The 23,274-nt window shown below is 33.2% G+C and overlaps 1 protein-coding gene across 3 annotated transcripts in view; it reads right to left on the reverse strand.

The window, feature by feature from the left end:
• The window catches only part of GBE1 (1,4-alpha-glucan branching enzyme 1), a 280,352-nt gene that overhangs the window by 148,064 nt on the left and 109,014 nt on the right, over positions 1-23,274 (reverse strand). For all 3 annotated transcript variants that reach the window (XM_042903789.1, XM_042903787.1, XM_042903788.1), the window contains exons 4-6: positions 3,954-4,079; positions 3,016-3,151; positions 758-848 (exon numbers count right to left, since the gene is read on the reverse strand). In XM_042903789.1, the coding sequence (XP_042759723.1) occupies positions 758-848; positions 3,016-3,151; positions 3,954-4,079 (353 nt within the window). The remainder of the gene's footprint in view (positions 1-757; positions 849-3,015; positions 3,152-3,953; positions 4,080-23,274) is intronic.

The raw sequence follows: 23,274 nt of genomic DNA on the forward strand, positions 1-23,274 counted from the left end.
TCCTCCCCCAGTTCACTCTTACTTATGTTTTATATGTCAGTCTCAACATCAGTTCAGATCTAATCTAAACTGATCAGACCCCTCATTCTAGGCTTTTATAGTACCCTGTCATTTTCTTCCTAGCTTTTATTACAGATAGAAATCAGTATGTATGATTATTGGTGTCTATATTAAACCAATATGTATGATTATTGGATTGATGTCTATATGCCACAACAGTGTAAGTTCCATGAGATGGAGACAATGTTGGACATGTTCAGGTCAATACCTCTTCAATTACACAGGACTCTTTGGTGTCTTTCTGCCCAGAGATCCACATTCTTTGGATTTAAGCCCAGAAAGAAGGACAATCCTTCTGTGGGCAGTAATATGTCCTACCAAGAGCCTTCTCAGTAATGTTCCTACATGAGCCAATCTCTTTCCAGTAAAGGATGTGAGCTCTGGCAATAATGACTTCCATGAGGCATGATTTTCTGATTAAGACTTGGGCCTCCAAATGCATGACAATTTCAGCACATTAACTGGATACTTTTTAACAGAAATCATTTCATGAAAAGCAATGTTGAATCATGGCTAGCCACTAAGGCTTGATGAAAAGAGAGTCTATGATTGTAGTTAAAAAAAAAAAAAATGATAAACTGTTAACCCCCAAATAGATTACAAAACAATATCACATAAAGTGTAAAAATTACTTTTATTTATTTATTTATTTATTTTTCTCAAATAAAAATGGTTATAATTGAGACTTCCATTTTACCTTGAAGCTGCAAAGAAGCTTGTGATCTGGTAACCAAAACTGGCATAGTAAGCATGCTCCATGATTGCCATCATCTGAATGCAGTTGTATCCTATATAGGCACAGATCAAGTAGAAATTAAAAGCAATATTAAAAAAAAATAAATGAAAAAGAAATTATATATACACACACACACACAGCATCTTTGTTCTAAGGACATTAAATTTTACATACGATCATTTACATACAAAGGATTTGATCACTTTGAAAAGTTCTACTTCTTTAACATCTTTGACTTGTCTGACCTTCTAATACGAAATTGGACAGTTAGTTCTTGAGAGTGGTACTCTAGTTATTTGAAATGTCTTCATTTTAACAAGTAATAAATGATATGCAAATATACTCTTAATTTGACTTTAGAATATTAAAGATGGCAATCTACATATGCTAAACTTCAGTTGCACTTATAATATTCACAGTGAAGATTATGAAAGCTAAATAAAAGTAACCAGTTGCATGCCATATACTTTTTATTTTACCTTTTTCTTTATATTTCAATTATTTCTACCATGTAACATAAGATATCCAGTAAATCCATGTTTCCACTAGGCAGCTATTACAAAGCCAGCATTAATTCTTCTACCTATACAATTGCTCCAAAGTTGTATGTGTGCACGAATAGCCACACAGAACCTTAAAAGTATTTACTAATGTGTTTTTTAATATAAGCCAATAATCAAAGAAGAAGAAACTTGTGATTTTTAAAATTACAACTAAATGAAATATTTTTTGCATCTTCAAATTTGGCAAAATTTTCAAATATGATTTGACTGGTTTGAAAGCTACATTTCTCTAATATACATAGAAAATACTCTGTCCTCAAAGGCCAATTAATGTCAATATAGCTTCTCATGTACATATATCAGTACATAATTAATTTTGCAACAACTGCAATGTCACATTCCGAATTAGAGATTCATGGTTAAAGAGTAACATAAACTATACTTCATAATCTGCTGAGAAGTTATTATTCCTGGCTTTTTCATTGTGAAAACAACCTCATTCACTTTATCATATTTCCATCATGACAGAAATATGTGTATAAACTGCTGCTCAGATAGCATAAATCAATTATATATCTTACAACAAAATACAGAGTTTGTAGTTTCTCTATTATAAAATAAAAATCATTCTTATGATCAAGCTCCAACTTATAGTTTTTATTATTAATTTTATGGCATTACTCATTCTTCGATTCATTTATGTTCTGAGTACTGGGCTATTCAACTTATGCACAACAATGAGAAGAAGAGAATCCTTGTTCTGTCCAACCTTTTGCAAGATCTGGGTCATAAACAATGTACTACAGTATGAAATGGCAGCACATCTCAAATATAACAATTTAAATATAATATCTATTAAATATAATTAATATTAAATTATTCATACATTTAATTAATTTGGGTTTCACGAATTTGACTTCACTATCACAGACAATTAACAGCAATGTACAACTAAAAACTTTAACAGTGAGTTGCAAACCTTTCTTCTAGCCAAAGTTTAGACTGCCTACCAGAAGCAGAATAATTAAATGTACTTTATCTTCCTGCCTAGCTGTTGGAGCAGGTGCTAATATGCTGTGAAATGATAAAAAGTCATTACCTATAAAAAGAAAAATAACAAATTTAAAGCATACTGAATCAATAATTCAGCAGTACACTATTAACTCTCCTGGCTGTTCCCATGAAGACAAGAATCTATGTCATTACAATCCAACATACAAACATCTAGAACGATGTATCTCAGAAAGATGTACCATAAATATCTGTCAAGTAAGTCATCCTGACTGGAGCTATATATACCTAGATTCTGATACAAAATGAGTTCCAGTAACCTTAAAAAAAAATATATGATTTTTTTTCCCCTAAAAGACTAAAATGAACATGCTATAATCAATGACCACTTAAATTGATAAAAGTTCTCTCCTGTAGAAAAGTAATTATGCTTACATATTTATCTACAATTTGGAAGCCATCAGTTCACATTACTTAAAATTGAAATTGGAATAATATCTTGAATTCTTACACTCTATCTTATTCCATTTCTCTTTTCTATGCTATCACTATTACAGGGCAATTTGAGAAGCCTAAAATAAAATGCATTTCTATTACATATTTAATCTCTTAACACAAAAAAAGAGACACTTGTAATTAGCTTTTCTAATAAGAGAACAGACTCATTAAAATTTTATCTGAATAAAAATCACAGTTATTACTTACCAAGGTCTTTGATTCTTGGTAGTACATTGTATGTAAAATGTTTATAAGAAGCTATTTTTCCTTCATAGGAAGAAATTCCCACATGAGATTCATAAATTCTTACACCTCTTGGCTTCTTTGGTCTGGAATGCTTAAACTACAGAATATAAAATTACATAAAGAATTAGATTAGAAATGCAGGTATGATACTATCTGATTTAGCATGTTAAATGGAATGGTGAATCAACTCAGTCAAACAGTTTGGAACTGTTTTTGCATATAAAAGGCATTTGGCTACATCCATTAAATTTTTCTCTTAAAAGTAAATTCCTTTTTAGAACCATATTAGTGGATCTGTTTGAAAAGAGTAATCATGCAATGGCTTATACCTTATCATTGAGCCTTAAAGAAAACATAAGAGCTTAAAATGCATACATAATTATCAAATGCAAAGCATTTATCAACATGCTCCAATAACTTAAAAGACAGAGATGTGAGTTCAAACATACATAGAAACCTTGAAAATAACCCTAAATAATATATTCATGAGGTATCTTCCCTATTCCTTGTTCCTAAGGACATTGATCCTGCTTCTAACTCATGACAATGAGAAATATTACCTCACTGAAGATTCCATGATGAAACAGAAATTGTGGTTTAAAAAAAAAAAAAAAAAAAAGCAGTATCCCTTACAGGTCAGTATGTAGAGATTTAGTTTTCTTTTTCCCTCCTCCTAACCTCAGTAACACATGATAAAACAAGAACTCACTACTATATTTTACTGGCTACAGATGATGGACTCTGATAATGTGTAGAGCATATCGGGTACACTATGATGTAAAATATAAAACTGGCAGAGAAGAGAGAAGTTGAACATTACTATAAAAGGTATAAAAATAAAAATTAATTTTCCTAGAAATATTGGAACAAGCATGTATTTAAAGATTTGTTGTTCTCACTTTATATGGGTGTTCTGGATCCCAGTGTATCCAATCATAATTCACATTTTCACCTTCACGAGTCACATACTTCGCCCATGGTGAAATACGATACAAGATCTCTCCACTTTTACTCCTAATAACTACCTAAAAAGAGAATGAGACGTTATTGCTTTAAAATACTTCGAAAGCTCTAAGATAATGCCTAAGTTTATGAGCACTGCTACAATTAAGAAAAGGAGGAATGATCTTAAGAATCTAAACTACCACACTGATGTGTGGCCTTAAAAATGTTTAAATTCCATGGAGTTTACTTTCTCATCTCATCTGTTATAGTATATGATTATTTAAGTAGATTCCAACTTAAATATTTTATGATTCTCTGGCAACTGCCAACATTGCCAACCAACCATTAGAGTGCTTAATTAAAGTAAACATAAAATAGATAGTAAAAAAAAACCAAGAATATTATTTGGAAGCTACTGTCAATAAATTAATCAACAAGAAGAAATAATCTTACTGTATTAAAAAAAAGTAATGAGCTATATTGCCATCTCTTGCATTTCTTTTTCATAGCAATCATAACATTTTCAAGAAGCTAAAGGAGAAAAATGGATTTTGATTAGCATTTGTATTGTGCACAGGCACATATACATACATACATACATACATACATACATACATATATACATACACACAGATACCACCCTGCAAATATTTTCCACCATTTTCAACTTCCTCTGCACCCTATTCCAAGTATGCTTTACCATATTAAACCAATAATTTCCCCCTTTAAACATCCATTCCTATATTTGCCAATAGAATCACTATTATTATCACTAATAAAAAAATCAATAAAATGCAAATCCACCCTTTTAGAGAGGATACTAAATAAAGGACCTTGAATTGATCGACAAGGTTAGATAATAAAGTGAGTCACATGAGCAGAGCTTCCAAGTGAATGAAATGGTACCTTTTTAAGAAAGTTTTTTAATTAAACCTTCTAAAAGATGGTATACGATGATGAAAATTGTTCAGATTAGGAGCTATACCATTAGCATTGAGAGAGAATATATTCTTCAGTCTCCTTTAATAGTAAAAAGTCTAGTGTGCATAATTATTAGAAATTAAATATTTGTATAATACTTTACAGTTTAGAAAGGACTTTCATCATCATATCTTACTAGATTCTAGAGAAACTTTATAACCTAAATATTACATGAGATTGAATTGCCAAAAGTCCCAAAGTCACCAAGTAGCAGAGCCAAAGCTGAACACAGAGCCTCTGATACTCACTTCCTTACTCTTAACAGGTAACCACTGCACTTCCTACAGATACTAAAAAATAAATAAATAATAAATCTTGATTTATGATGGAGGGGGCAGGTTAGTGGTGAAAAGGAATATCTAACTTAGACGAACAAAATTCTTTCTCCTTCATTATTATTATATCCACTGATTGAACCCAATGACAGCCAAATATTTCTATCATTCAAATCATTATCACCAAAAAATGAATAGGATTAATCCACTTCAGTAGTAGTTCATCCCAAAAAAATATGTCCCTTGAGCCACATGAATTTCTGGTATAATATATAATAGTAATATGTTTAAAGCATATTACTTTTTTCTCACTCATCAACTGAGTACAAGCTATGGGAAAGTAAAATATTAGAAATCGGTTTTCAATAAATAGCACTTTGCCTAATCCACCCATCTATCTTTTCTCTCTTTTGGAAAATGGCTCCACAGTCCCTGCAAAGGACGATCATGAACCCACAATTATTTGTAAAAGTATCTGTTGGCAGAGAGAATGTTTGAAACTTTAAGTAGCTGACATCAAGAATCTCCTCATGCTAAATACAATTTTCATTCTTTAGAACACTGCTTGTACACATGTCTTTAGACAACATCATTAGAACATTGCTTGTACACATGCCTTCAGAGGCTACTGTGTGATGTATGTTGAAAGGAACAGTCCTCTATGGGTCTCTAATATTCCTACATATTTTGCTGGGTAGGCCAAGAATACAAGGCCCTGACAGTTATTGACAAAAGCCATTTCTCAGAGTTGTGTTTGTAGCATGCTACCCTGAGGAATGAGATAATGTCTGCCTTGAAGATACAGAATAGGCTTGCTTATTGCTTGCTATAAAAGAATGGATTCCCCAAGATGAATGTTCCTGAGCTATGATGCAAACCAACTGTGTCAGCAGCAACCATCTGGACCGTGTGGTGTCACCCATGGGATTTGAAAACAAAGATAACCAATGCAAATATGATGCTCATACTGTTTACTCTGCTGTGACTAATAAAATCATTTGTCTCTGACCCAGGAGTCCTGTGCATTCTGCCAGGTTCCATAAAATAATAACAAGTAATAAGCTTGTAGGTAGGGTAAAATCAAACTCTACACCTGACAAAGGATTATTTAATCATTCACTGAGTGACCTCAATATCCTTGTTTCCAAAAGTTCTATTTCTTCCCTCACTAATAGTCTATTAGTATTGTTACTTAGGGTAGAAAATTTTAAATATCCAATTGCCTCTTTCCTTTTCAGCAACAGAATTATAACCCAGGTACTTCAATGACATGTAAAGCAAAGCTTGTCATCAAATCTGAAACACTTATCTGTGATCATTATGTAAAAGGTAAGTAAAATCTCTTCTTTAGGCCCCTGATTTGGAGGCTTCTTTCTTACAATACTTCAGTTTTTCCTAAGCACTCACCTGTAGAAGCCACCTCACCTTGTTTTTTTTATTTTTTTTTCATTTGCTGTCCTTAAATTGTTGTGGTAATCAGCTAAGAGTATTATAAGAAATCTAAATAAATCTAACTTGAGAGAAGTTCCAACGAATAAGGAATATAATCTTTCTGAACTAAGTTTTGCACACATTTGGGGAGGTGCAATACCTAGATTTTGGCTCTCATGAGTTCAGATTCAGATAAAAGGATTTTTAGATGATGAGATAAGATTTTACATCACTTAATTTATAACCTCAAAATAGCATATGGTATATAGCAAACTGAAAAGAGATAGCCAGATTGATCTTTCAAGGATAATAAGTCTAACAGCTGAAGTATAAGAATTCTCTTGAGACTATCAAATTAAAAGGCTTATACACTGCTAGTATAAGTGTAAAACAGTATAAAAGCTCTGAGGAGCAATTTGGCAATATGCCTAAAAAAATTTTTCAAAAATTCTCAATGACTCAGCAATTCTAATTATAGAACTTTGCCATGGAAGTAATCAGAGATGTGTCCAAAGAACTATATCCTTGTCTACTGACCTTCATGTTACTTTTATTGGCAAAAAGAGTGAATGACTGAAGAATGTATAGCTGTAAAAACTGTAGCAATGAATTATATTGAAGGTTGTAAGAATATTCTTTCAAGTTATGAAAAAAAATGGGCTGCATCTTCCAAATGTAAATGCATACAAACCCATGGACTGAAGTATTTAAACAAATAGAAAAAAAAAATATTTAGATAGTTGGCTATGGATAGATTATTAGCAGCTTTTGTTAGCAGTTTCTATATATTACTTCATTTCATTTATATAACTTTGTTGATCAGAAACAAATAAGGACTGTCAATACATTTATACAGCTGCATATACATTTGTAGAGCTGTGCTAGTCAAGTTGCATATTATGTACCTTAAATATATTGACAGTGTCAGAAATAAAACTCCAAAAATATATCAAATTACTTTAAAGGAATATGCTAATGAAGATAATATTGTGATGAAGTTTTTATAGGGCAAATAGATACTTTTAAAAATTATAACATTTTCTTAGATTATAAAATATTAGCAGGCTCATTTTTTAATAAGCCAAATTATCTCTTTGACTTATGGGAAGCTGCCATCAAAAGATGTTACTAAACAAACAAGTGTATAAAAGAAACCTCTACCTGTGCAAAAGCCAAATTGACTTACTGACTATATGCAGTCAAATTTTATTTATAAAATGTCATTTAGAACTGACATAAACAATGTAAGGAAGTTTGGTAAAATAGAAAAGATCTTTAAAAAAAAATGTCGGGCACCTGGGTGGCTCAGTCGGTTAAGCACCCGACTTCAGCTCAGGTCATGATCTCGCAGTCCGTGAGTTCGAGCCCCAGGTCCGGCTCTGTGCTGACAGCTCAGAGCCTGGAGCCTGTTTCACATTCTGTGTCTCCCTCTCTCTCTGATTCTCCCCCGTTCATGCTCTGTCTCTCTCTGTCTCAAAAATAAATAAACGTTAAAAAATAAAAATAAAAAAAAATTTAAAAAAATGTGTGTGTGTGTGTGTGTGTGTGTGTGTGTGTTCATTCATTCTAGGAGTATCTGTTGAAATGCTTCTTGCCAGAGAATAATGTTCCTATGGACTGAAGAATTACTGACATAACATGCTCCTCAGGTGGTCAACAATTGCTTATAAAAACAGTGGAAGTGTTAGCATACTCTAGAGAATGGTATTGAATGTAACTCTGGGTTTCGTGAATGAATGTGTTGAAGACCAAGAGAAAAGACAGACATGTTGAATATTATAATTCAATTTGCCCAAATTATACTACTAAAATTACAACTATGTGATACATGGTAAACTTTTCCTTAAAAAAAAAAAGTGTACAAGGAGGATTAATTTAAAAGATATTTATAAAAATAACCATTTAGTGGGGCACCTGGGTGGCTCAGTTGATTAAATGTCTGACTCTTGTCATTGGCTTAGGTCATGATCTCACACTTCATAAGTTCAAGCCCTGTGTCGTTCTCTGCGCTGACCGTGCAAAAACCTGCTTAGTATTCTGTCCCTCCCTCTCTCTACCCTGCCCCCTCTCCTGCTCTCTTTTGCTCTCTCTTGCTCTCTCAATATAAGTAAATAAAAACTTTAAAAAAATAACTATTTAATGGGGTACAGGTTAAATAACCAAGCAAATTTACAAAGCAATGTTGTCTTCACTTTTAAATTATCTCTAATTTATAGAACATCTAAATTAATACTATATATAAAAATATATAAATATAATAAAATATATTGATATATTACATATTATGTTATGTATTAATATATATGGAAATGTATATTATTATAGTCATACCAATGTGCAATGCTGAATATCAGTATTCTGTCTGCATGTGTTTAAAATGTTACTCAAATATATATATATGTATATATAAATACATATAGTTGTACAGAGAAAGAAAATGTACATACATAGAAAATATATTGCAATTTATTCTTAAGTAATTTTTACAAGTGTATGGAATAAAAATAAAAAAGACATTTTTAGAAAAGGTAATCACCATTCATAATTAAGTAGGAAAATAAGTGATATTCCAGAGAAGAATGTGATGATTCTATCAGTGAGCAGAATCCTGAGGAAATGTTTTAATGTATACAAATAATATAGTATAAATATATATCATCTTGGGGCGCCTGGGTGGCTCAGTCGGTTAAGCGGCCAACTCTGGCTCAGGTCATGATCTCGCGGTCTGTGAGTTCGAGCCCCGCGTCAGGCTCTGTGCTGACAGCTCAGAGCCTGGAGCCTGTTTCAGATTCTGTGTCTCCCTCTCTCTGACCCTCCCCCATTCATGCTCTGTCTCTCTCTGTCTCAAAAATAAATAAACATTAAAAAATATATAAATAAATTAATAAATAAATAAATATCATCTTAAACAAACACATAGAATTATTAAAACTTTAAAATAGCTGAATATATTTTCAAAAGCAGCTTCTACATCTCATTTTAATTCAACAAAAATTTTACTACTAATCATTGTTGAAAAATGATGTAGGAGTATACATTTTTTTTTTTCAGTTTTGTTTGTTCTTCCTGCTTGGATCAGTTTTAAGATTCACCAAGATTATATAAGAATGAATCACTTTGCCATTTTGGGAGGTTCAAAAATAGCCCCTCAAAAGATGTTCACAGCCTACGCTCTGGAATCTGTGAATGATACCTTATGTGGCAAAAAAAAACAACCCAAAACAAACAAACAAACAAACAAACAAACAAAAAAACAGGATCTTTTCAGATATGATAAAACGATCTTAAAATGGAGACATTAACCAGATTATCCAAGAAAGAAATCACATTTATCATTATAAGTGGGAAACAGGGATATCTACGAATAGAAGAGAAAAAAGCAATGTGACCAAGGAGGCAGAGACTGGGGTGTTGTAGACACTAGCCAAACAGTGCCAACAGCCACGAAAAGCTGGAAGTGACGAGGAAGAAAGTCTCCCCAAGAGCCTCCAGAGGGAGTGTGGCCATTCCAACACCCTGATTTCAGACCAATGATGCTGACTTTGAACTTTTGGCTTCCAAAATTGTGAAAGAAGAAATTTCTACTATTTAAAGCCACCAACTTTGTTCAGCAGCCACAGGAAACTAAGTTAGGAAGAAAACATTAGAAGCAATCACAGTTTAAGAATAAAATGGAATGTATTTAAATTTAGCTAAGCTTTGTCAGTGCTAGAAAGAGTTAAAAGATGAAGTTATTTTAATGAATAGTCTAAATAACACATTTTATCTTATTAACTGCTTACTCCCAAAAAATATACCAATGCATTTCAGTAACCTTCACTAAATGAGGTTTAGTCTCCTTGACAATTCCCAGGAAAAGTAAACTCCTTCAGAATAACTGCTGTTGAGTTTCAGAACTGATAGGAGCCCACAAAAAAAAAAAAAAAAAAGTAAATTTTTAATACACAGTTTTTATTTCTAGTCTACTCCCATGTAATTGTATTCAGAGATTGAATAAAAAGAACTATTCTACATGATGGAAATAAAAGCTCTGAATTCACCACAAGCAAAGGCTACAGAGCTATTTTTTCTACCTTGTATCTGATATATTTGCTTCATTAAACAGAGATGAGACTATTTCAATAATCAGTTGCCAGTAATAATAAAAATATTTATTGAAGAAATTGCATTCTGAATTTTCAATTAGGGATCTTAGAAACACTACCTGATATTAAACGTATTTCATTGTGAATTTTGAGTTTATATTTCAATTAATTGAGGGGAAAAAAGAAGATATCAATAAAAGTATCAAGGTAGTTTTCCATTTATAATAAACCTGTAATATGCAACTATTTTATAGATGAACCTTCATAAAATTACATATATTTGATTGGTAAAATTATACAAATCAGGGTTATATATGAGCTATAACTGACATTACCATTGTTTATAAACTGAGACCACTATGGGTACCAAATAAACATTAACTTTGTTATTTGAATTTTTAAAAAGATCTTGTTAATTTTATCTGAATATTAAAGTTCATACATGTTAGATATCTCCATTTTTTGTTTGATAATTTATATCATAACTTTATTTAATCAAACAACCTTACATAAGCCATGTGCATACACGATCATCATAAAAATTTATCACATCCTAAAAGACACATGCACATTGAAAGTGAGGGTGTGGAGAAACATTTATGAGGCAAATGGATGTGAAAAGAAAGCTAGAGTAGCAGTACTTACATCAGACAAATACACTTTATTTTTTTGATGTTTTTTAAGTTTATTTATTTTGAGACAGAGACAGAGACAGCATTAGTGGGGGAGGCAAAGAGAGAGGAAGAGAGAGAATCTTAAGAAGGCTCTGCGTATCAGCGCAGAGCCCAAAGAGGGGCTCAAACTCATGAAACCGTGAGATCATGACCTGATCTGAAACCAAGAGTCGAACATTTAGCCGACTGAGTCATCTAGGTGGCACTCTTTTTTTTTTTCTTTTTCAAAATAGACTTTAAAACAAAGATTGTCACAAGAGACAAAAAGGACACTCACATATACAATTTAAGAAACAAAACAAATGAACGAAGAAAGAGAGACAAACAAAGAAACAGACTCTTGACTACAGAGAACAAACTGATAGTTACCAGAGAGGCTGGTGAGAGATTGGGTAAAATAGGTGAAGGGAATTAAGTGTACTCTCATTTTTATGAGCACTGAGTAATATATGGAATGCTGAATCACTGTAGTGTCCACCAGAGACTTGTATAACACAGTATGTCAACTACACCGGAACTGAAATTTAAAAAAAAATAATAACTGAAAAAAATTATCATATCTTTTGATGCACTTTATATCCACATTGTTCAGAGACTGAGGTAAATGGAAAAGAGATTAAATGATTAGATTAAGTCTCGGGCTCTTATGTTATGCAGTATGAGACAATATACAAAAGACAAAAACAAAACAAAACAAAACAAAAAAAAAAAACTGTGATATCCTTCCAAGTAGCTGTACTAAGAAAAAACAGAAATCAGTTGAATTTTGAAAGCAATAACCTACTGTTTAATTTTCATTGACTCTCATTATTTTAGCTTTGTGTGGATTTTGTTATCTTAAAATAATGCATTACAATTCATTTTGTTTTCTTTCATAAGAAACAAGAAATCTTTCCAATGTGGAATCCAGTAACAATGCTTGAGTAGAAACAGTTAAAGTATTTCTGTCAAAAAATGAAGCCACTATTAAAAAAAATGGTTTTAAAAGAAAAGATTAAACATACTAGCTATGGAAAATAAATCTGTAAACTGACACAAAGTAGCATCTGATCAAATTATATCAAACTTTGACATCAATGACACCAATGTACAGAACAAAAAGAGACTATAGTCAAGGCGTAACACTAATAGCTACTTTGCTCCTGATTTAGCACCAGCTGTAGAATGACAGAGATATAAACATCCATTTCTGTAATACTTTCACATGGGAGAGAAAAGACCTCAGAATTTTATAAAAAAAGAAATACATGAAGATCAGTAGTTGCTCCTTATAAAAGCAGGTTTTTATTTAGAATGATTTTTAAAGGGACAGATGCTGCTGTACTTAAAACAAGGAGTATTACTCCCAAAGGTTTCCACCCCAGATCCCCAACCTTCTAGTCTAGTTAAGAAGTATTACAACCATAATATTTTTTCTGTCTCTGCCTTTGACTGAGGCAAATCTTTAAAGAAATAAAGAAACAACGAAGTAGAACTGATAAAGTGTTCGCTTCATTTCAAGTACATTACCTGAACAAAAACCTTATAAAGTGAGGTCACTATAAAAAGACAAAATCCAAAGGGATTATGCGAGATTTAGGAAGCAGGCATTGAAAAGGATACCCCTGAGCAAGTGAGAATAACTACTCCTAAGTGAAAAGAATAGGAACAATGCTGAAATGTTGTAATCGGGTAAAGATTGATTAAGTGTCTTAGACTAGAAAACAAATGAATTACACATGATATAAAAATATAGGATTTAAACTTCCAAGATATTGAAAGATCAATAGAGTAATAAAAGAAAAAAGCTATGAAAAGGGGAAAAAATCAGTGAGTTTTCATTACTGAAAAAGTGTGCTTCAAAGAGACTCATCCATGTGCAGTGAAGGCTAGAATTCTATTAAGTAAACAGAGTTATAATCTGGTATAATGCCAATAGAAAAAAATCTGAGAAGTATTTTCAGAAGTGCTAGGATAGGGCAGGGTACTATCATAAGATGAGTTAAAGTTCTCTTTAAAAATATAAGTATAATTACAAAAGTCTATATGGTAATAAACTGAATCATTTGAAAGAAAATATGATTCTTAAGCCATCACATGAAGTGCTATTGCAATGAGGTAAACTATAAAGTGTGGGAGGAAAAGAGAAATAATTCAGTCTCTAGAAGGTATGTACAGAAATTCCAGAGATATAGATATCTCTGGATAGATATAAAGTTCATAATAGATGATAGATATACATAGATAGATAGATATACAGATAGATATGAAGTTCATAATGGTAAAAATTATAAGATTTGAGAAAACATACAATTATATATTTAATACATATTGAGACAAATATCTCCCAGAATGTAATTGATAACTACTAAGAAAACAGTTAATGATGAAAATAATTCTTCCTGAATATTTAACATTCTTTATATGCTAAGCTATCATAATAGAGATTACAACATTAACAGTCTTTTCTCTCTTTTCACCCACAGAAGACATGTATTTTCCTAGGTACACATGCTATCAGGGGAAGAACAACAAATAAGTATGTATAAATATTGATAAGGAAATAAGTATACCCATCAAGAAATGAGAAAGCAATCAAACAGATGATTAAATGGGGGAATAGAAAACTACACGTGAAATGGAACTCAAGATAAACACTTGGATAATTTCTTGTCAGCTGATTTTATAGCATTTTTAAAGTTTTTATTTCAATTCCAGTTAGTTAACGCACAGTGTAATACTAGTTTCAGGTGTACAATAGTGATTCAACAATTCCATACATCACCCAGTGCTCATCTCAACAAGTGTACTTCTTAATCCCCATCACCTACATAAGCCATCCCCCCAAACGCTTCCATTCTGGTAACCATCAGTTTGCTCTCTATAGTTGAGTCTGTTTCTTGGTTTCTCTCTCTCTCTCTCTCTCTCTCTCTCTCTCTCTCTCTCTGTCTGTCTCTGTCTCTGTCTCTGTCTCTGTCTTTAATTTTTATTTAATTTCTAGTTAGTTAACATACAGTGCTATATTGGTTTTAGGAGTAGAATTCAGTGATTCATCACTTACATACAAGACCCAGTGCTCACCATAACAACTATCCTCCTTACTACCCATCACCCATCTAGTACATCCTCTACTTACCTCCCTCTGTATTAGTTTGTTTCCTTCTTTCTTTTTCTCCCCCTTCCCATATGTTCATCGATTTTATTTCTTCAATTTTACTGAGTGAAATCATGTGGGTTTGTTTTTCTCTGACGGACTTATTTCACTTAGAATTACACTCTCTAGCTCTATCCATGTTGTTGCAAATGGCAAGATTTCATTCATTCATTTTTTGTGGCTTAATAGTATTGTTTTGTTTACATATACCACTTCTTCTTTACCAATTCAGCAGTCGATGGACACTTGGGCTGCTTCCATATCTTGGTTATGGTAAATAATGCTGCAATAGACATTGGGGTGAATGTATCCCTTTGAATTAGGGTTTTTGTATATCTTTCGGTAATTGCTGAATAGGGTAGTTCTATTTTTAACTTTTGGGGGCACCCCCATATACTCTTTTCCACAGTGGCTAGACCAGTTTGCATTCTACCAACAGTTTAAGAGGGTTCCTTTTTCTCCACATCCTCGTCAACACTTGTTGTTTCTTGTGCTTTTCATGTTAGCCATTCTGACAAGTGTGAGGTGACATCACACTATAGTTTTGATTTGCATTTTCATGATGATGAGTGATGATGAACATCTTTTCCTGTGTTTGTTGACCATCTGGGTGTGTCTTCTTTGGAGAAATGTCTGTTCATGGCTTCTGCCCATTTTTTCATTGGATTGTTTTTTGGGTGTTGAGCTCTGTAAGTTCTTTACATGTTTTGGATACTAACCCTTTATCGGATATGTCATTTGCAAATATCTTCTCCCATTCTGTAGGTTGTCTTTTAGTTTTGTTGACTGTTTCCTTTGCTGTGCAGAAGCTTTTTATTTTGATACAGTCCCACTGGTTTAATTTTGCTTTTATTTCCCTTGTCTCAGGGGACCTATCTAGGAAAAAGTTGCTATGGCTGATGTCAGAGAAGTGACTGCCTGTGCTCTCTTCAAGGATTTTTATGGTTTCAGATCTCACAGCTAGATCTTTAATCCATTTTGAATTATTTAAGTGTATGGTGTAAGAAAATGGCCCAGTTTGATTTTTTGCATGTAGCTGTCCAATTTTCCCCATATCATTTATTGAAGAGACTGTGTTTTTCCCATTGGATATTCTTTCCTGCTTCATTGAAGATTAATTGGCCATATAATTGTGGGATCATTTCTGGGCTCGCCATTCTGTTCTATTGGTCTCCGTGTCTATTTTTGTGCCATTAGCATAATGTCTTGATTACTGCCACTTTGTAATATAACTTACAGTCTGGAATTGTCATACCCCCAGTTTTGTTTTTCTTTTTCAAGATTACTTTGGCTATTCGAGCTCTTTTGTGGTTCCACACAAATTTTAGGATTTTTCATTCCAGTTCTATGAAAAATGCTGTTGGTATAATGGATTGCATTATATACATAGATTCCTTTGGGTAGTACAGACATTTAGAAAAATTTTGTTTTCATAATCCATGATCATGGACTATCTTTCCATTTGTTTGTGTCATCTTCCATTTCTTTCATCAATGCTTTATAGTTTTCGGAGTACAGGTCTTTTACTTCCTTTGTTAAGTTTATTATGAGGTATTTTATTATTTTTTGTATAACTGTAAATGGGATTATTTTCTTAATTTCCCTCTCTGCTGATTCATTACTGTGTATAGAAAAGCAACAGAACAGGGGCCCCTGAGTGGCTCAGTTGGTTGAGCATCCGACTTTAGCTCAGGTCATGATCTCGTGGTCTGTGAATTTGAGCCCCGCATCAGGCTCTGTGCTGACAGCTCAGAGCCTGGAGCCTGCTTTGGATTCTGTGTCTCCCTCTCTCTCTGCCCCTCCCCTTCCCTCAATCTCTGTCTCTCTCTCCCGAAAAAAGAAAAAAAAAAAAAATTACAAAAAAAAAAATAATGAAATGCAATGGATTTCTGTAGATTGGTTTTGTGTCCTGCAAGTTTACTGTAGTTTTTTGGTGGAGTCTTTTCACATAGAGTCTCATGTCATCGGCAAATAGTGAAAGTTCTACTTTTCCCTACTGATTTGGATGTCTTTTTTTTTGTTGTCTGATTGCCATGGGTAGGACTTCCAGCACTATGCTGAATAAAGTGGTGAGAGTAGACATCCTGTCTTGTTCCTGACCTTAAAGGAAAACTCTCAATTTTTCCCCATCAAGGTTGATGTTAGCTGTGGGATTTTCAGATATATACCTTTACCTTTTTGAGGTATGTTCCCTCTAAACCATTTATGAAGGGTTTTTATCCTGAATGACTATTGTACTTTGTCAAATGCTTTTTCTGTGTCTATTGAAGTGATCATATGGTTCTTATCCTTTCTCTTATTGATGTGATATATCACATTGATTGATTTGCACTTACAACGTTTTGTAGGTCATATAATAAGGCAAAGTATCAAAGCAAAGGTGGTAACAGTAACGATGGGAAGAAGGAGTGGTGAATAATAGGAGTCTTCACAATAGAGCTACTTATATTAAACCTTAGTAGTTCAGGTGTATTTAAATTATTAAACATAGATACTCCCATGTTATGTAGAAAAGACAGGCACAGGGAAGCAAACAAGCCTTGATCTCCAAGTTCTCTTAAGAAGGAGACAAGAGCTCTGGAGAAGCAGGAAACTTCTTTGGCAGCGTAGTCTATAAGGCATAGTTTAGAGAATTGCCCATCTCACATTTTGAGTGAGGCTCAGAGAATATACATGTAGTAAGATACAATGACCTATATTTGAGTATTTAAAAAAATTATCTATCTATCTATCTATCTATCTATCTATCTATCTATCTATCTATATCTGTCCATGAGACTTTTTTTCCCAGTCAGAGCACACTGAGTCACGTGGAGAAATTTATAGTTACTAGCATATTAGCATAGGTAAAGATGAACAGACTGCAGAGTAAAGAAACCAAACAAACAAACAAAAAAAAACAACAAAGAAACAAAACAAACAAAAACAATCCCACATTAAATTGAAGAGAATTAAACATAAATGTTGACATTTAACATATATTTGACTGTGCTGCTCAATAAAATAACTTACTTTAAAGGTAAATATTTAAATCATAAAAAGATTATATAGTATGTGCTTTACCATGAGAAAAAGGTTATGTCCTGTAGGCATACCTATATTCACTAATATTTGAAGGCATACTCTGCCAACGTGCAAATACTTCTATTAAATATAACCAAAAATAATACCTACCTTAACAGTCATAAAATGCAATTTCCTTCCTTTTTCTGGCACAGCATTAAGGGATCAAATACTAAATAAAAGCCCTATAAAAAAAACTGATGCCTACATAATTTAGAGGACAAAAGCATGAACTACTTTTATTAAAAAAAAAAAAATACTCCTAAGGAAAAATGACAGTGTTCAATTCCCCAGACTTTATAATCATATTTAAAATCTAGTATGCCCAGATTGAAGGACAAGAGAAGGTTATAAGTGTAAGATATTTCACAGTACTTGGATATAAGGAAAAGAAAGTCTGCTAATGCATTTAAAGTATTTCTAGAATTAGTGTTGACATAAAGAAAGCAATCAGGCAACAGATATTTATGGACAGTCTGATTTTCTAGATACCTTTGTGATTCACCTTTATAAGCACTAAAACTGAAAGAGGAAAATAATATATATATTTTTAAAGGTAGCTCTCTAAAATGTATTATACATTCCCTTGTGGCTTTAACAGAGGGAATTAAACACTTGTTGAAATTGATTTGTATATGCTGAACTGTGACATGTTTGAAATATGAACATTTTCCTCCTGAATTCAGTAAAGAGAATATTAGACTTTTTTATATGTGTCTTTGGCAGCAGTTTTCAACCCTGGATGTGCAATGAGGACTACCTGAGGAACATTTTAACATAAAGATGACTGAGCCCTATTTATATCCAGTTACCACCACCACTACCTGTCGCCCTTGATTCTGATTCTGTGGTCTGCAGTCTCATGCCTTAGCAGATAAAAGCCAGACCTGAGAAAGCAAAAAATAAAGTGGATACAAGAACCAGTGTCCCACTGATGAAAGGACAGGTTTTTATTCAAAAACCGAAGGAAAGGAGAAGGGGAGGAAGGAAAACTCACATTAGAGTTATATGGAACGGATTCTCTAAACCTTGATAGTAACGAATACCTTTTACAGATGATAAAATATATTTTGCAATGAAATTTGTCTCAATCTCTATTTTTTAAAAAAAATTAATGTTTTTATTTATTTTTGAGAGAGAGACAGAGAGACAGAGAGACAGAGCACAAGCAGGGGAGGGGCAGAGAGAGAGAGTGAGAGAGACAGAAACTGAAGCAGGCTCCAGGCTCTGAGCTGTCAGCACAGAGCCTGACACAGGGCTCGAACTCATGAACTGTGACATCATGACCTGAGCTGAAGTCGGACACTCACCGACTGAGCCACCCAGGCGCCCCTCAATCTCTCCTTTAAATTTCTAATTTATTTCTTATTCAGTACTAATTTATAATGTTTTCTCATTCTTCATAGTCCAGTCTCCCTACTAGTTTCTTATTCTTATTTTGTAAACTTAATCTCACTTCAATTACTAAAGGCATCCATGCCGGCTCAAAATTTATTCATTTGTGGTCCTGAGAATGTCTATGAATGTCTTCATACCATCTACTTTTCCTATGTTTTCCACTGTAGCTAGGAATGGCTTTATTAAAGGGTATGGTGAACCTACTCAAGTTTCTGATCTTATCCTATAGTTGTTACCCATTATTTAAAATATTTCACAATTTCTCTACCATGTATCCACACAAATCATTTTTGCAAAACAAAATTTATCATTGCTACTTTAAATGACATTAGTAAAATTGGGTGATTGTCTTTTCAACACTATTTTCTTGGGAATTCTATTTATGATTTTTTTTTTTTAAGTTGTAGCAGATATTAGCTCTTCAGTCAGTCAAACCCCTTTCTGACATTCCTTCCTGTAACACAGAGGATGTGAAGCTTAAAAATCACATTTTCCACACTCCCTTGCAGCTACGTTTTTGCACGTAGAAGACACACCTATAGGTGCTTTGGGAAGAAGAAACTAGTGCATGAGATAAATCATGAGAAGATCCATCTTCTTTGACTAAACCCCAAATGATGCTTAAACTAATCAAGTGCCATTTTCTCCATAGGCATGAACAGTGGAAAACTCAAAGGTAATTGACATGCCACAATTAATTAGCTCACACATTCATTATTTTCATTTGTACCTTTCTACACATAATTACATACACATTCAGAATCACCCTGTTGATGAAACACAATCACAAAAAAATGTTTGACCTGGAGGTAGTTCTTTGCTCCCTGCATTTGGTTTCAAAGTTGAAATTTGAAAATTCAGATTTTGTATTCAGACTTGATTATCACATGAAAAGAAACAGATGTTGACAAAACATCAGAATGCTAGGAGGCAGAGAGAGGATTGAAAGGTGGGGATAATCTGTACCTAAACTGGGATTGATGCAGTACTCTTTCTATGAAAAATTAGAGGAGGATGTTCTGACCTAAGACAGGACATGACTTTAAAAGAACACATCAAATTGGGAATATGATACATAGCAGAATCAAAGTAAGTTTGAGAAAATAAGTGGAATAAACAGGCTCATAAGAGGAAAAGTTGGAAGTAGAAATTGGCAACTAGTGGCCTAAAGAATTAGGGAATGGACCAAACTTCAAAATTAGATGGGCAAAAATAGAAAACTCCTAAGATGTGTCAAAAAAGTGCCAGCACTAAGACAAATTTCATAATGGTTCCCAAACCTGGACCTAAGACTGATGCTGCCTGGGCCCCTCTGGCCAACCTGAAGTCTTATAAGTTTTGGCAAGCACCCTTAGCCCACATGATTGATGAACTAAACCTTTTTTTTTTTTTTTTTTTTTTTTTTTTTGTATGTTTATAGATCATGCGTTATCTCCTATAAAGAGAAATTTGACATGACACCAGGCTCTCCTGCACCGCCCTGGACACCAAAGAACCAGACCCCCTTGCGCAACCTCTGAGCACCATGATAAAGTCTATAGCTGGCACCATTGAGGCTGCAAGTAATCAAGAATTGTCACAGACCACTGCACTCCCTTAACCGATTAACTGCCCTAAATCCCTTTCAAAATCTCTGGGCCAGGCAGAAACCTCAGAGTTGGCTTTTGGAGAAAAGTCCACCTTCTCCCCAGGTGGCTAACCTCCTGAATAAAGCTCTTATTCCCTTCCAATCAAAACTCATCTCTTGAATATTGGCCTTTTGAGAGATGGTCAGCCAAACTTGGGTTTCGGTAACAAGAGGACCAAAAAGCTTTGAAAAGAAAAATAAAACACCTACAAGATTAATTTCTTCAGATGTTAAAATTACTTCTGATATAGCCCTGACTCAGGAACAAATGGAATGGGTTGCTCCTCAGCTGAGAAGCAAGCGTTTATGAGACAGCTTATAGCTGTTGCTCAAAGAAAAGACCATGTTTATGGGAAAGCTTCCAGTTGCTTTAATCATCAACCAAATATTTATTAAAAGTAAGCACAGTAAAATTATCTATTTGTTAGAAATAGTGTTTCAAGATTTACAGGTGAGTGAGGTGTTACTTTCATGTCTGACTTACAGATTCATTTGAAAGAACAGTATAAATATTCACATGAACAAAGACTTGCAAAAATCACCCACTTGCAATTACCAGTGTAAGACATTATGAATTATTATTTCATTATTACTATTATCACAAACCTCGACATGACTGTTTATGAATGTGACTTCTTAAGTCAATGACATAGAATTAATTGGCCATCATACACTAACAATATTTAGCATAATGATAGAGTAAATCCGGTTTAATTAAAATATGCAAATGTCAATGACATTGTTATTTACAAAGGTAACAAACAAAAGGCATTACCTGTATATTCTTCAACTTAACAGTATTTTATTAAATCCTGATGTGTATAGGAAATCAGGCCTATTCTGAGAGGTTGTTTTTGTTTTTTGTTTTTTTGTTTTTAAGAGTATTTATTTTGAGAGAAAGAGAGAACATGCAAGTGCATGTGCAGGGGAAGAGCAGAGAGAGAATCCCAAGCAAGCTCTGCACTATTAGCACAGAGCCCAGCTCGGGACTCAAATTCATGAACCATGAGATCACAACCTGAGCCAAAACCAAGAGTTGGATGCTTAACTGACTGAGCCACCCAGGCACCCAAAAGTCTTTTTCTCTTAAATTCAGGGGCAGTTTACAATCATGTTTCATTATAGTTATAGGTAACTATAACTATAAATATAAAACTATAACTAGAACTCTCTCTATATATATACAGTTCTGAAAGTTAATTTATGAAAATTAAACAAATGAAAACTATCAAACTGATATTAGACGTGAGACTGTTTTAAAAAAAATTTTTAATGTTTATTTATTTATTTTGAGAGAGCAACCACACATGTGAGGGAGAAACAGAGAAAGGGAGAGAGAGAATCTGCTGTCAGCGCAGAGCCAGAGGTGGGGCTCAATCTCACAACCATGAGATCAAGATCTGAGCCAAAACGAAGAGTCAGACACTTAACAGACTGATCCACCCAAGCGCCCCTAGATGTGAGACTTTTTTAAAGTAAAAGAACCTACTTTGACTCTTGCAAAAATTATCTTTTTACATGACACATAAGCAGTGTTCTTGTGATATGGTAATGGTTAAATGAAAAATCTCTAAACCAGAATCCCTTTATATTTTGTAGGCAGAGTTTCAAAGGAGTACAAAACAAAATCTAAGACCATATCCACCAAGATACTCAGCGCTGGTGAACAATTTACAGGTTAAGTCAGAGCACTTCCTAAAGTGCTGATACGGACAGAAAAGAGTACAGAAAAAAGAAAATGTTCTTGTAAACAATGGTAGTGAAGGTAAAGTATTCATTTTAGTGAAGCACAAAAAAACCACAAAATTATTATAAAATTAGTTTAGCTATTAACCCATACAGATTTGTGTGACATACATTAAGTATATTAATAAGTTTTTATTTTTTTATGATAGTTTGTTATGCCAAGGTAGAATGCTATTAATTTCTAGCTTTAGGCATCACTTCATTAATATGAGTATGGAGTTGATTCAAGTCAGAAAAATACTAATGTACCTTTTCAGATTTGTAAGATATATTGAAGGGGGGGGGGTTAAATGGGGGAAAGGAGAAGTAAATTGGAAAACAATAAGCATGGAATAATCATCTATTTATGATAATGCAAAGCATATAAATACAGAGAAGCAGAGTGACAAGCAGAAAGACAGCTTATAAATGCCTAGAAACAGATCAGAAACAACACCCACAAAACCTAAAACAGTAGACGGTAGGAGATGAGCGATTTTGCTGTTTTCTTTCTCCATTTCTTGTTGTTTTAAGTTCTGTTTCTTAACAGACATTATAAATCATGTTTAATAATTTTGCTTTAACAAAAAAGTAAAATCAACTCTCTAAGTAAAAATGAAAACATTTCAAATATGAAAATAGAGTTTCCCTGGATGCAAACACATATCATCAAATGGTCTATAGTTCTCAAGCTTAAACGAATAAATATATGTGCATGTGCAAACAGAAGTTTAACTTTTTTATAAATGTTATAAAATTCCAAAAGAAAACTATTCCAAAGAAAAATATTATTTTTACAACTATATGCTCAGAAAATTTTGTAAACTGAAAATCTATAAAGAATAATTTAATTGCAATTAAATGCCATGCCTTAACTTTCCAA

Source organism: Panthera leo, chromosome C2, assembly GCF_018350215.1.
Source record: "Panthera leo isolate Ple1 chromosome C2, P.leo_Ple1_pat1.1, whole genome shotgun sequence".
Taxonomy (NCBI): domain Eukaryota; kingdom Metazoa; phylum Chordata; class Mammalia; order Carnivora; family Felidae; genus Panthera; species Panthera leo.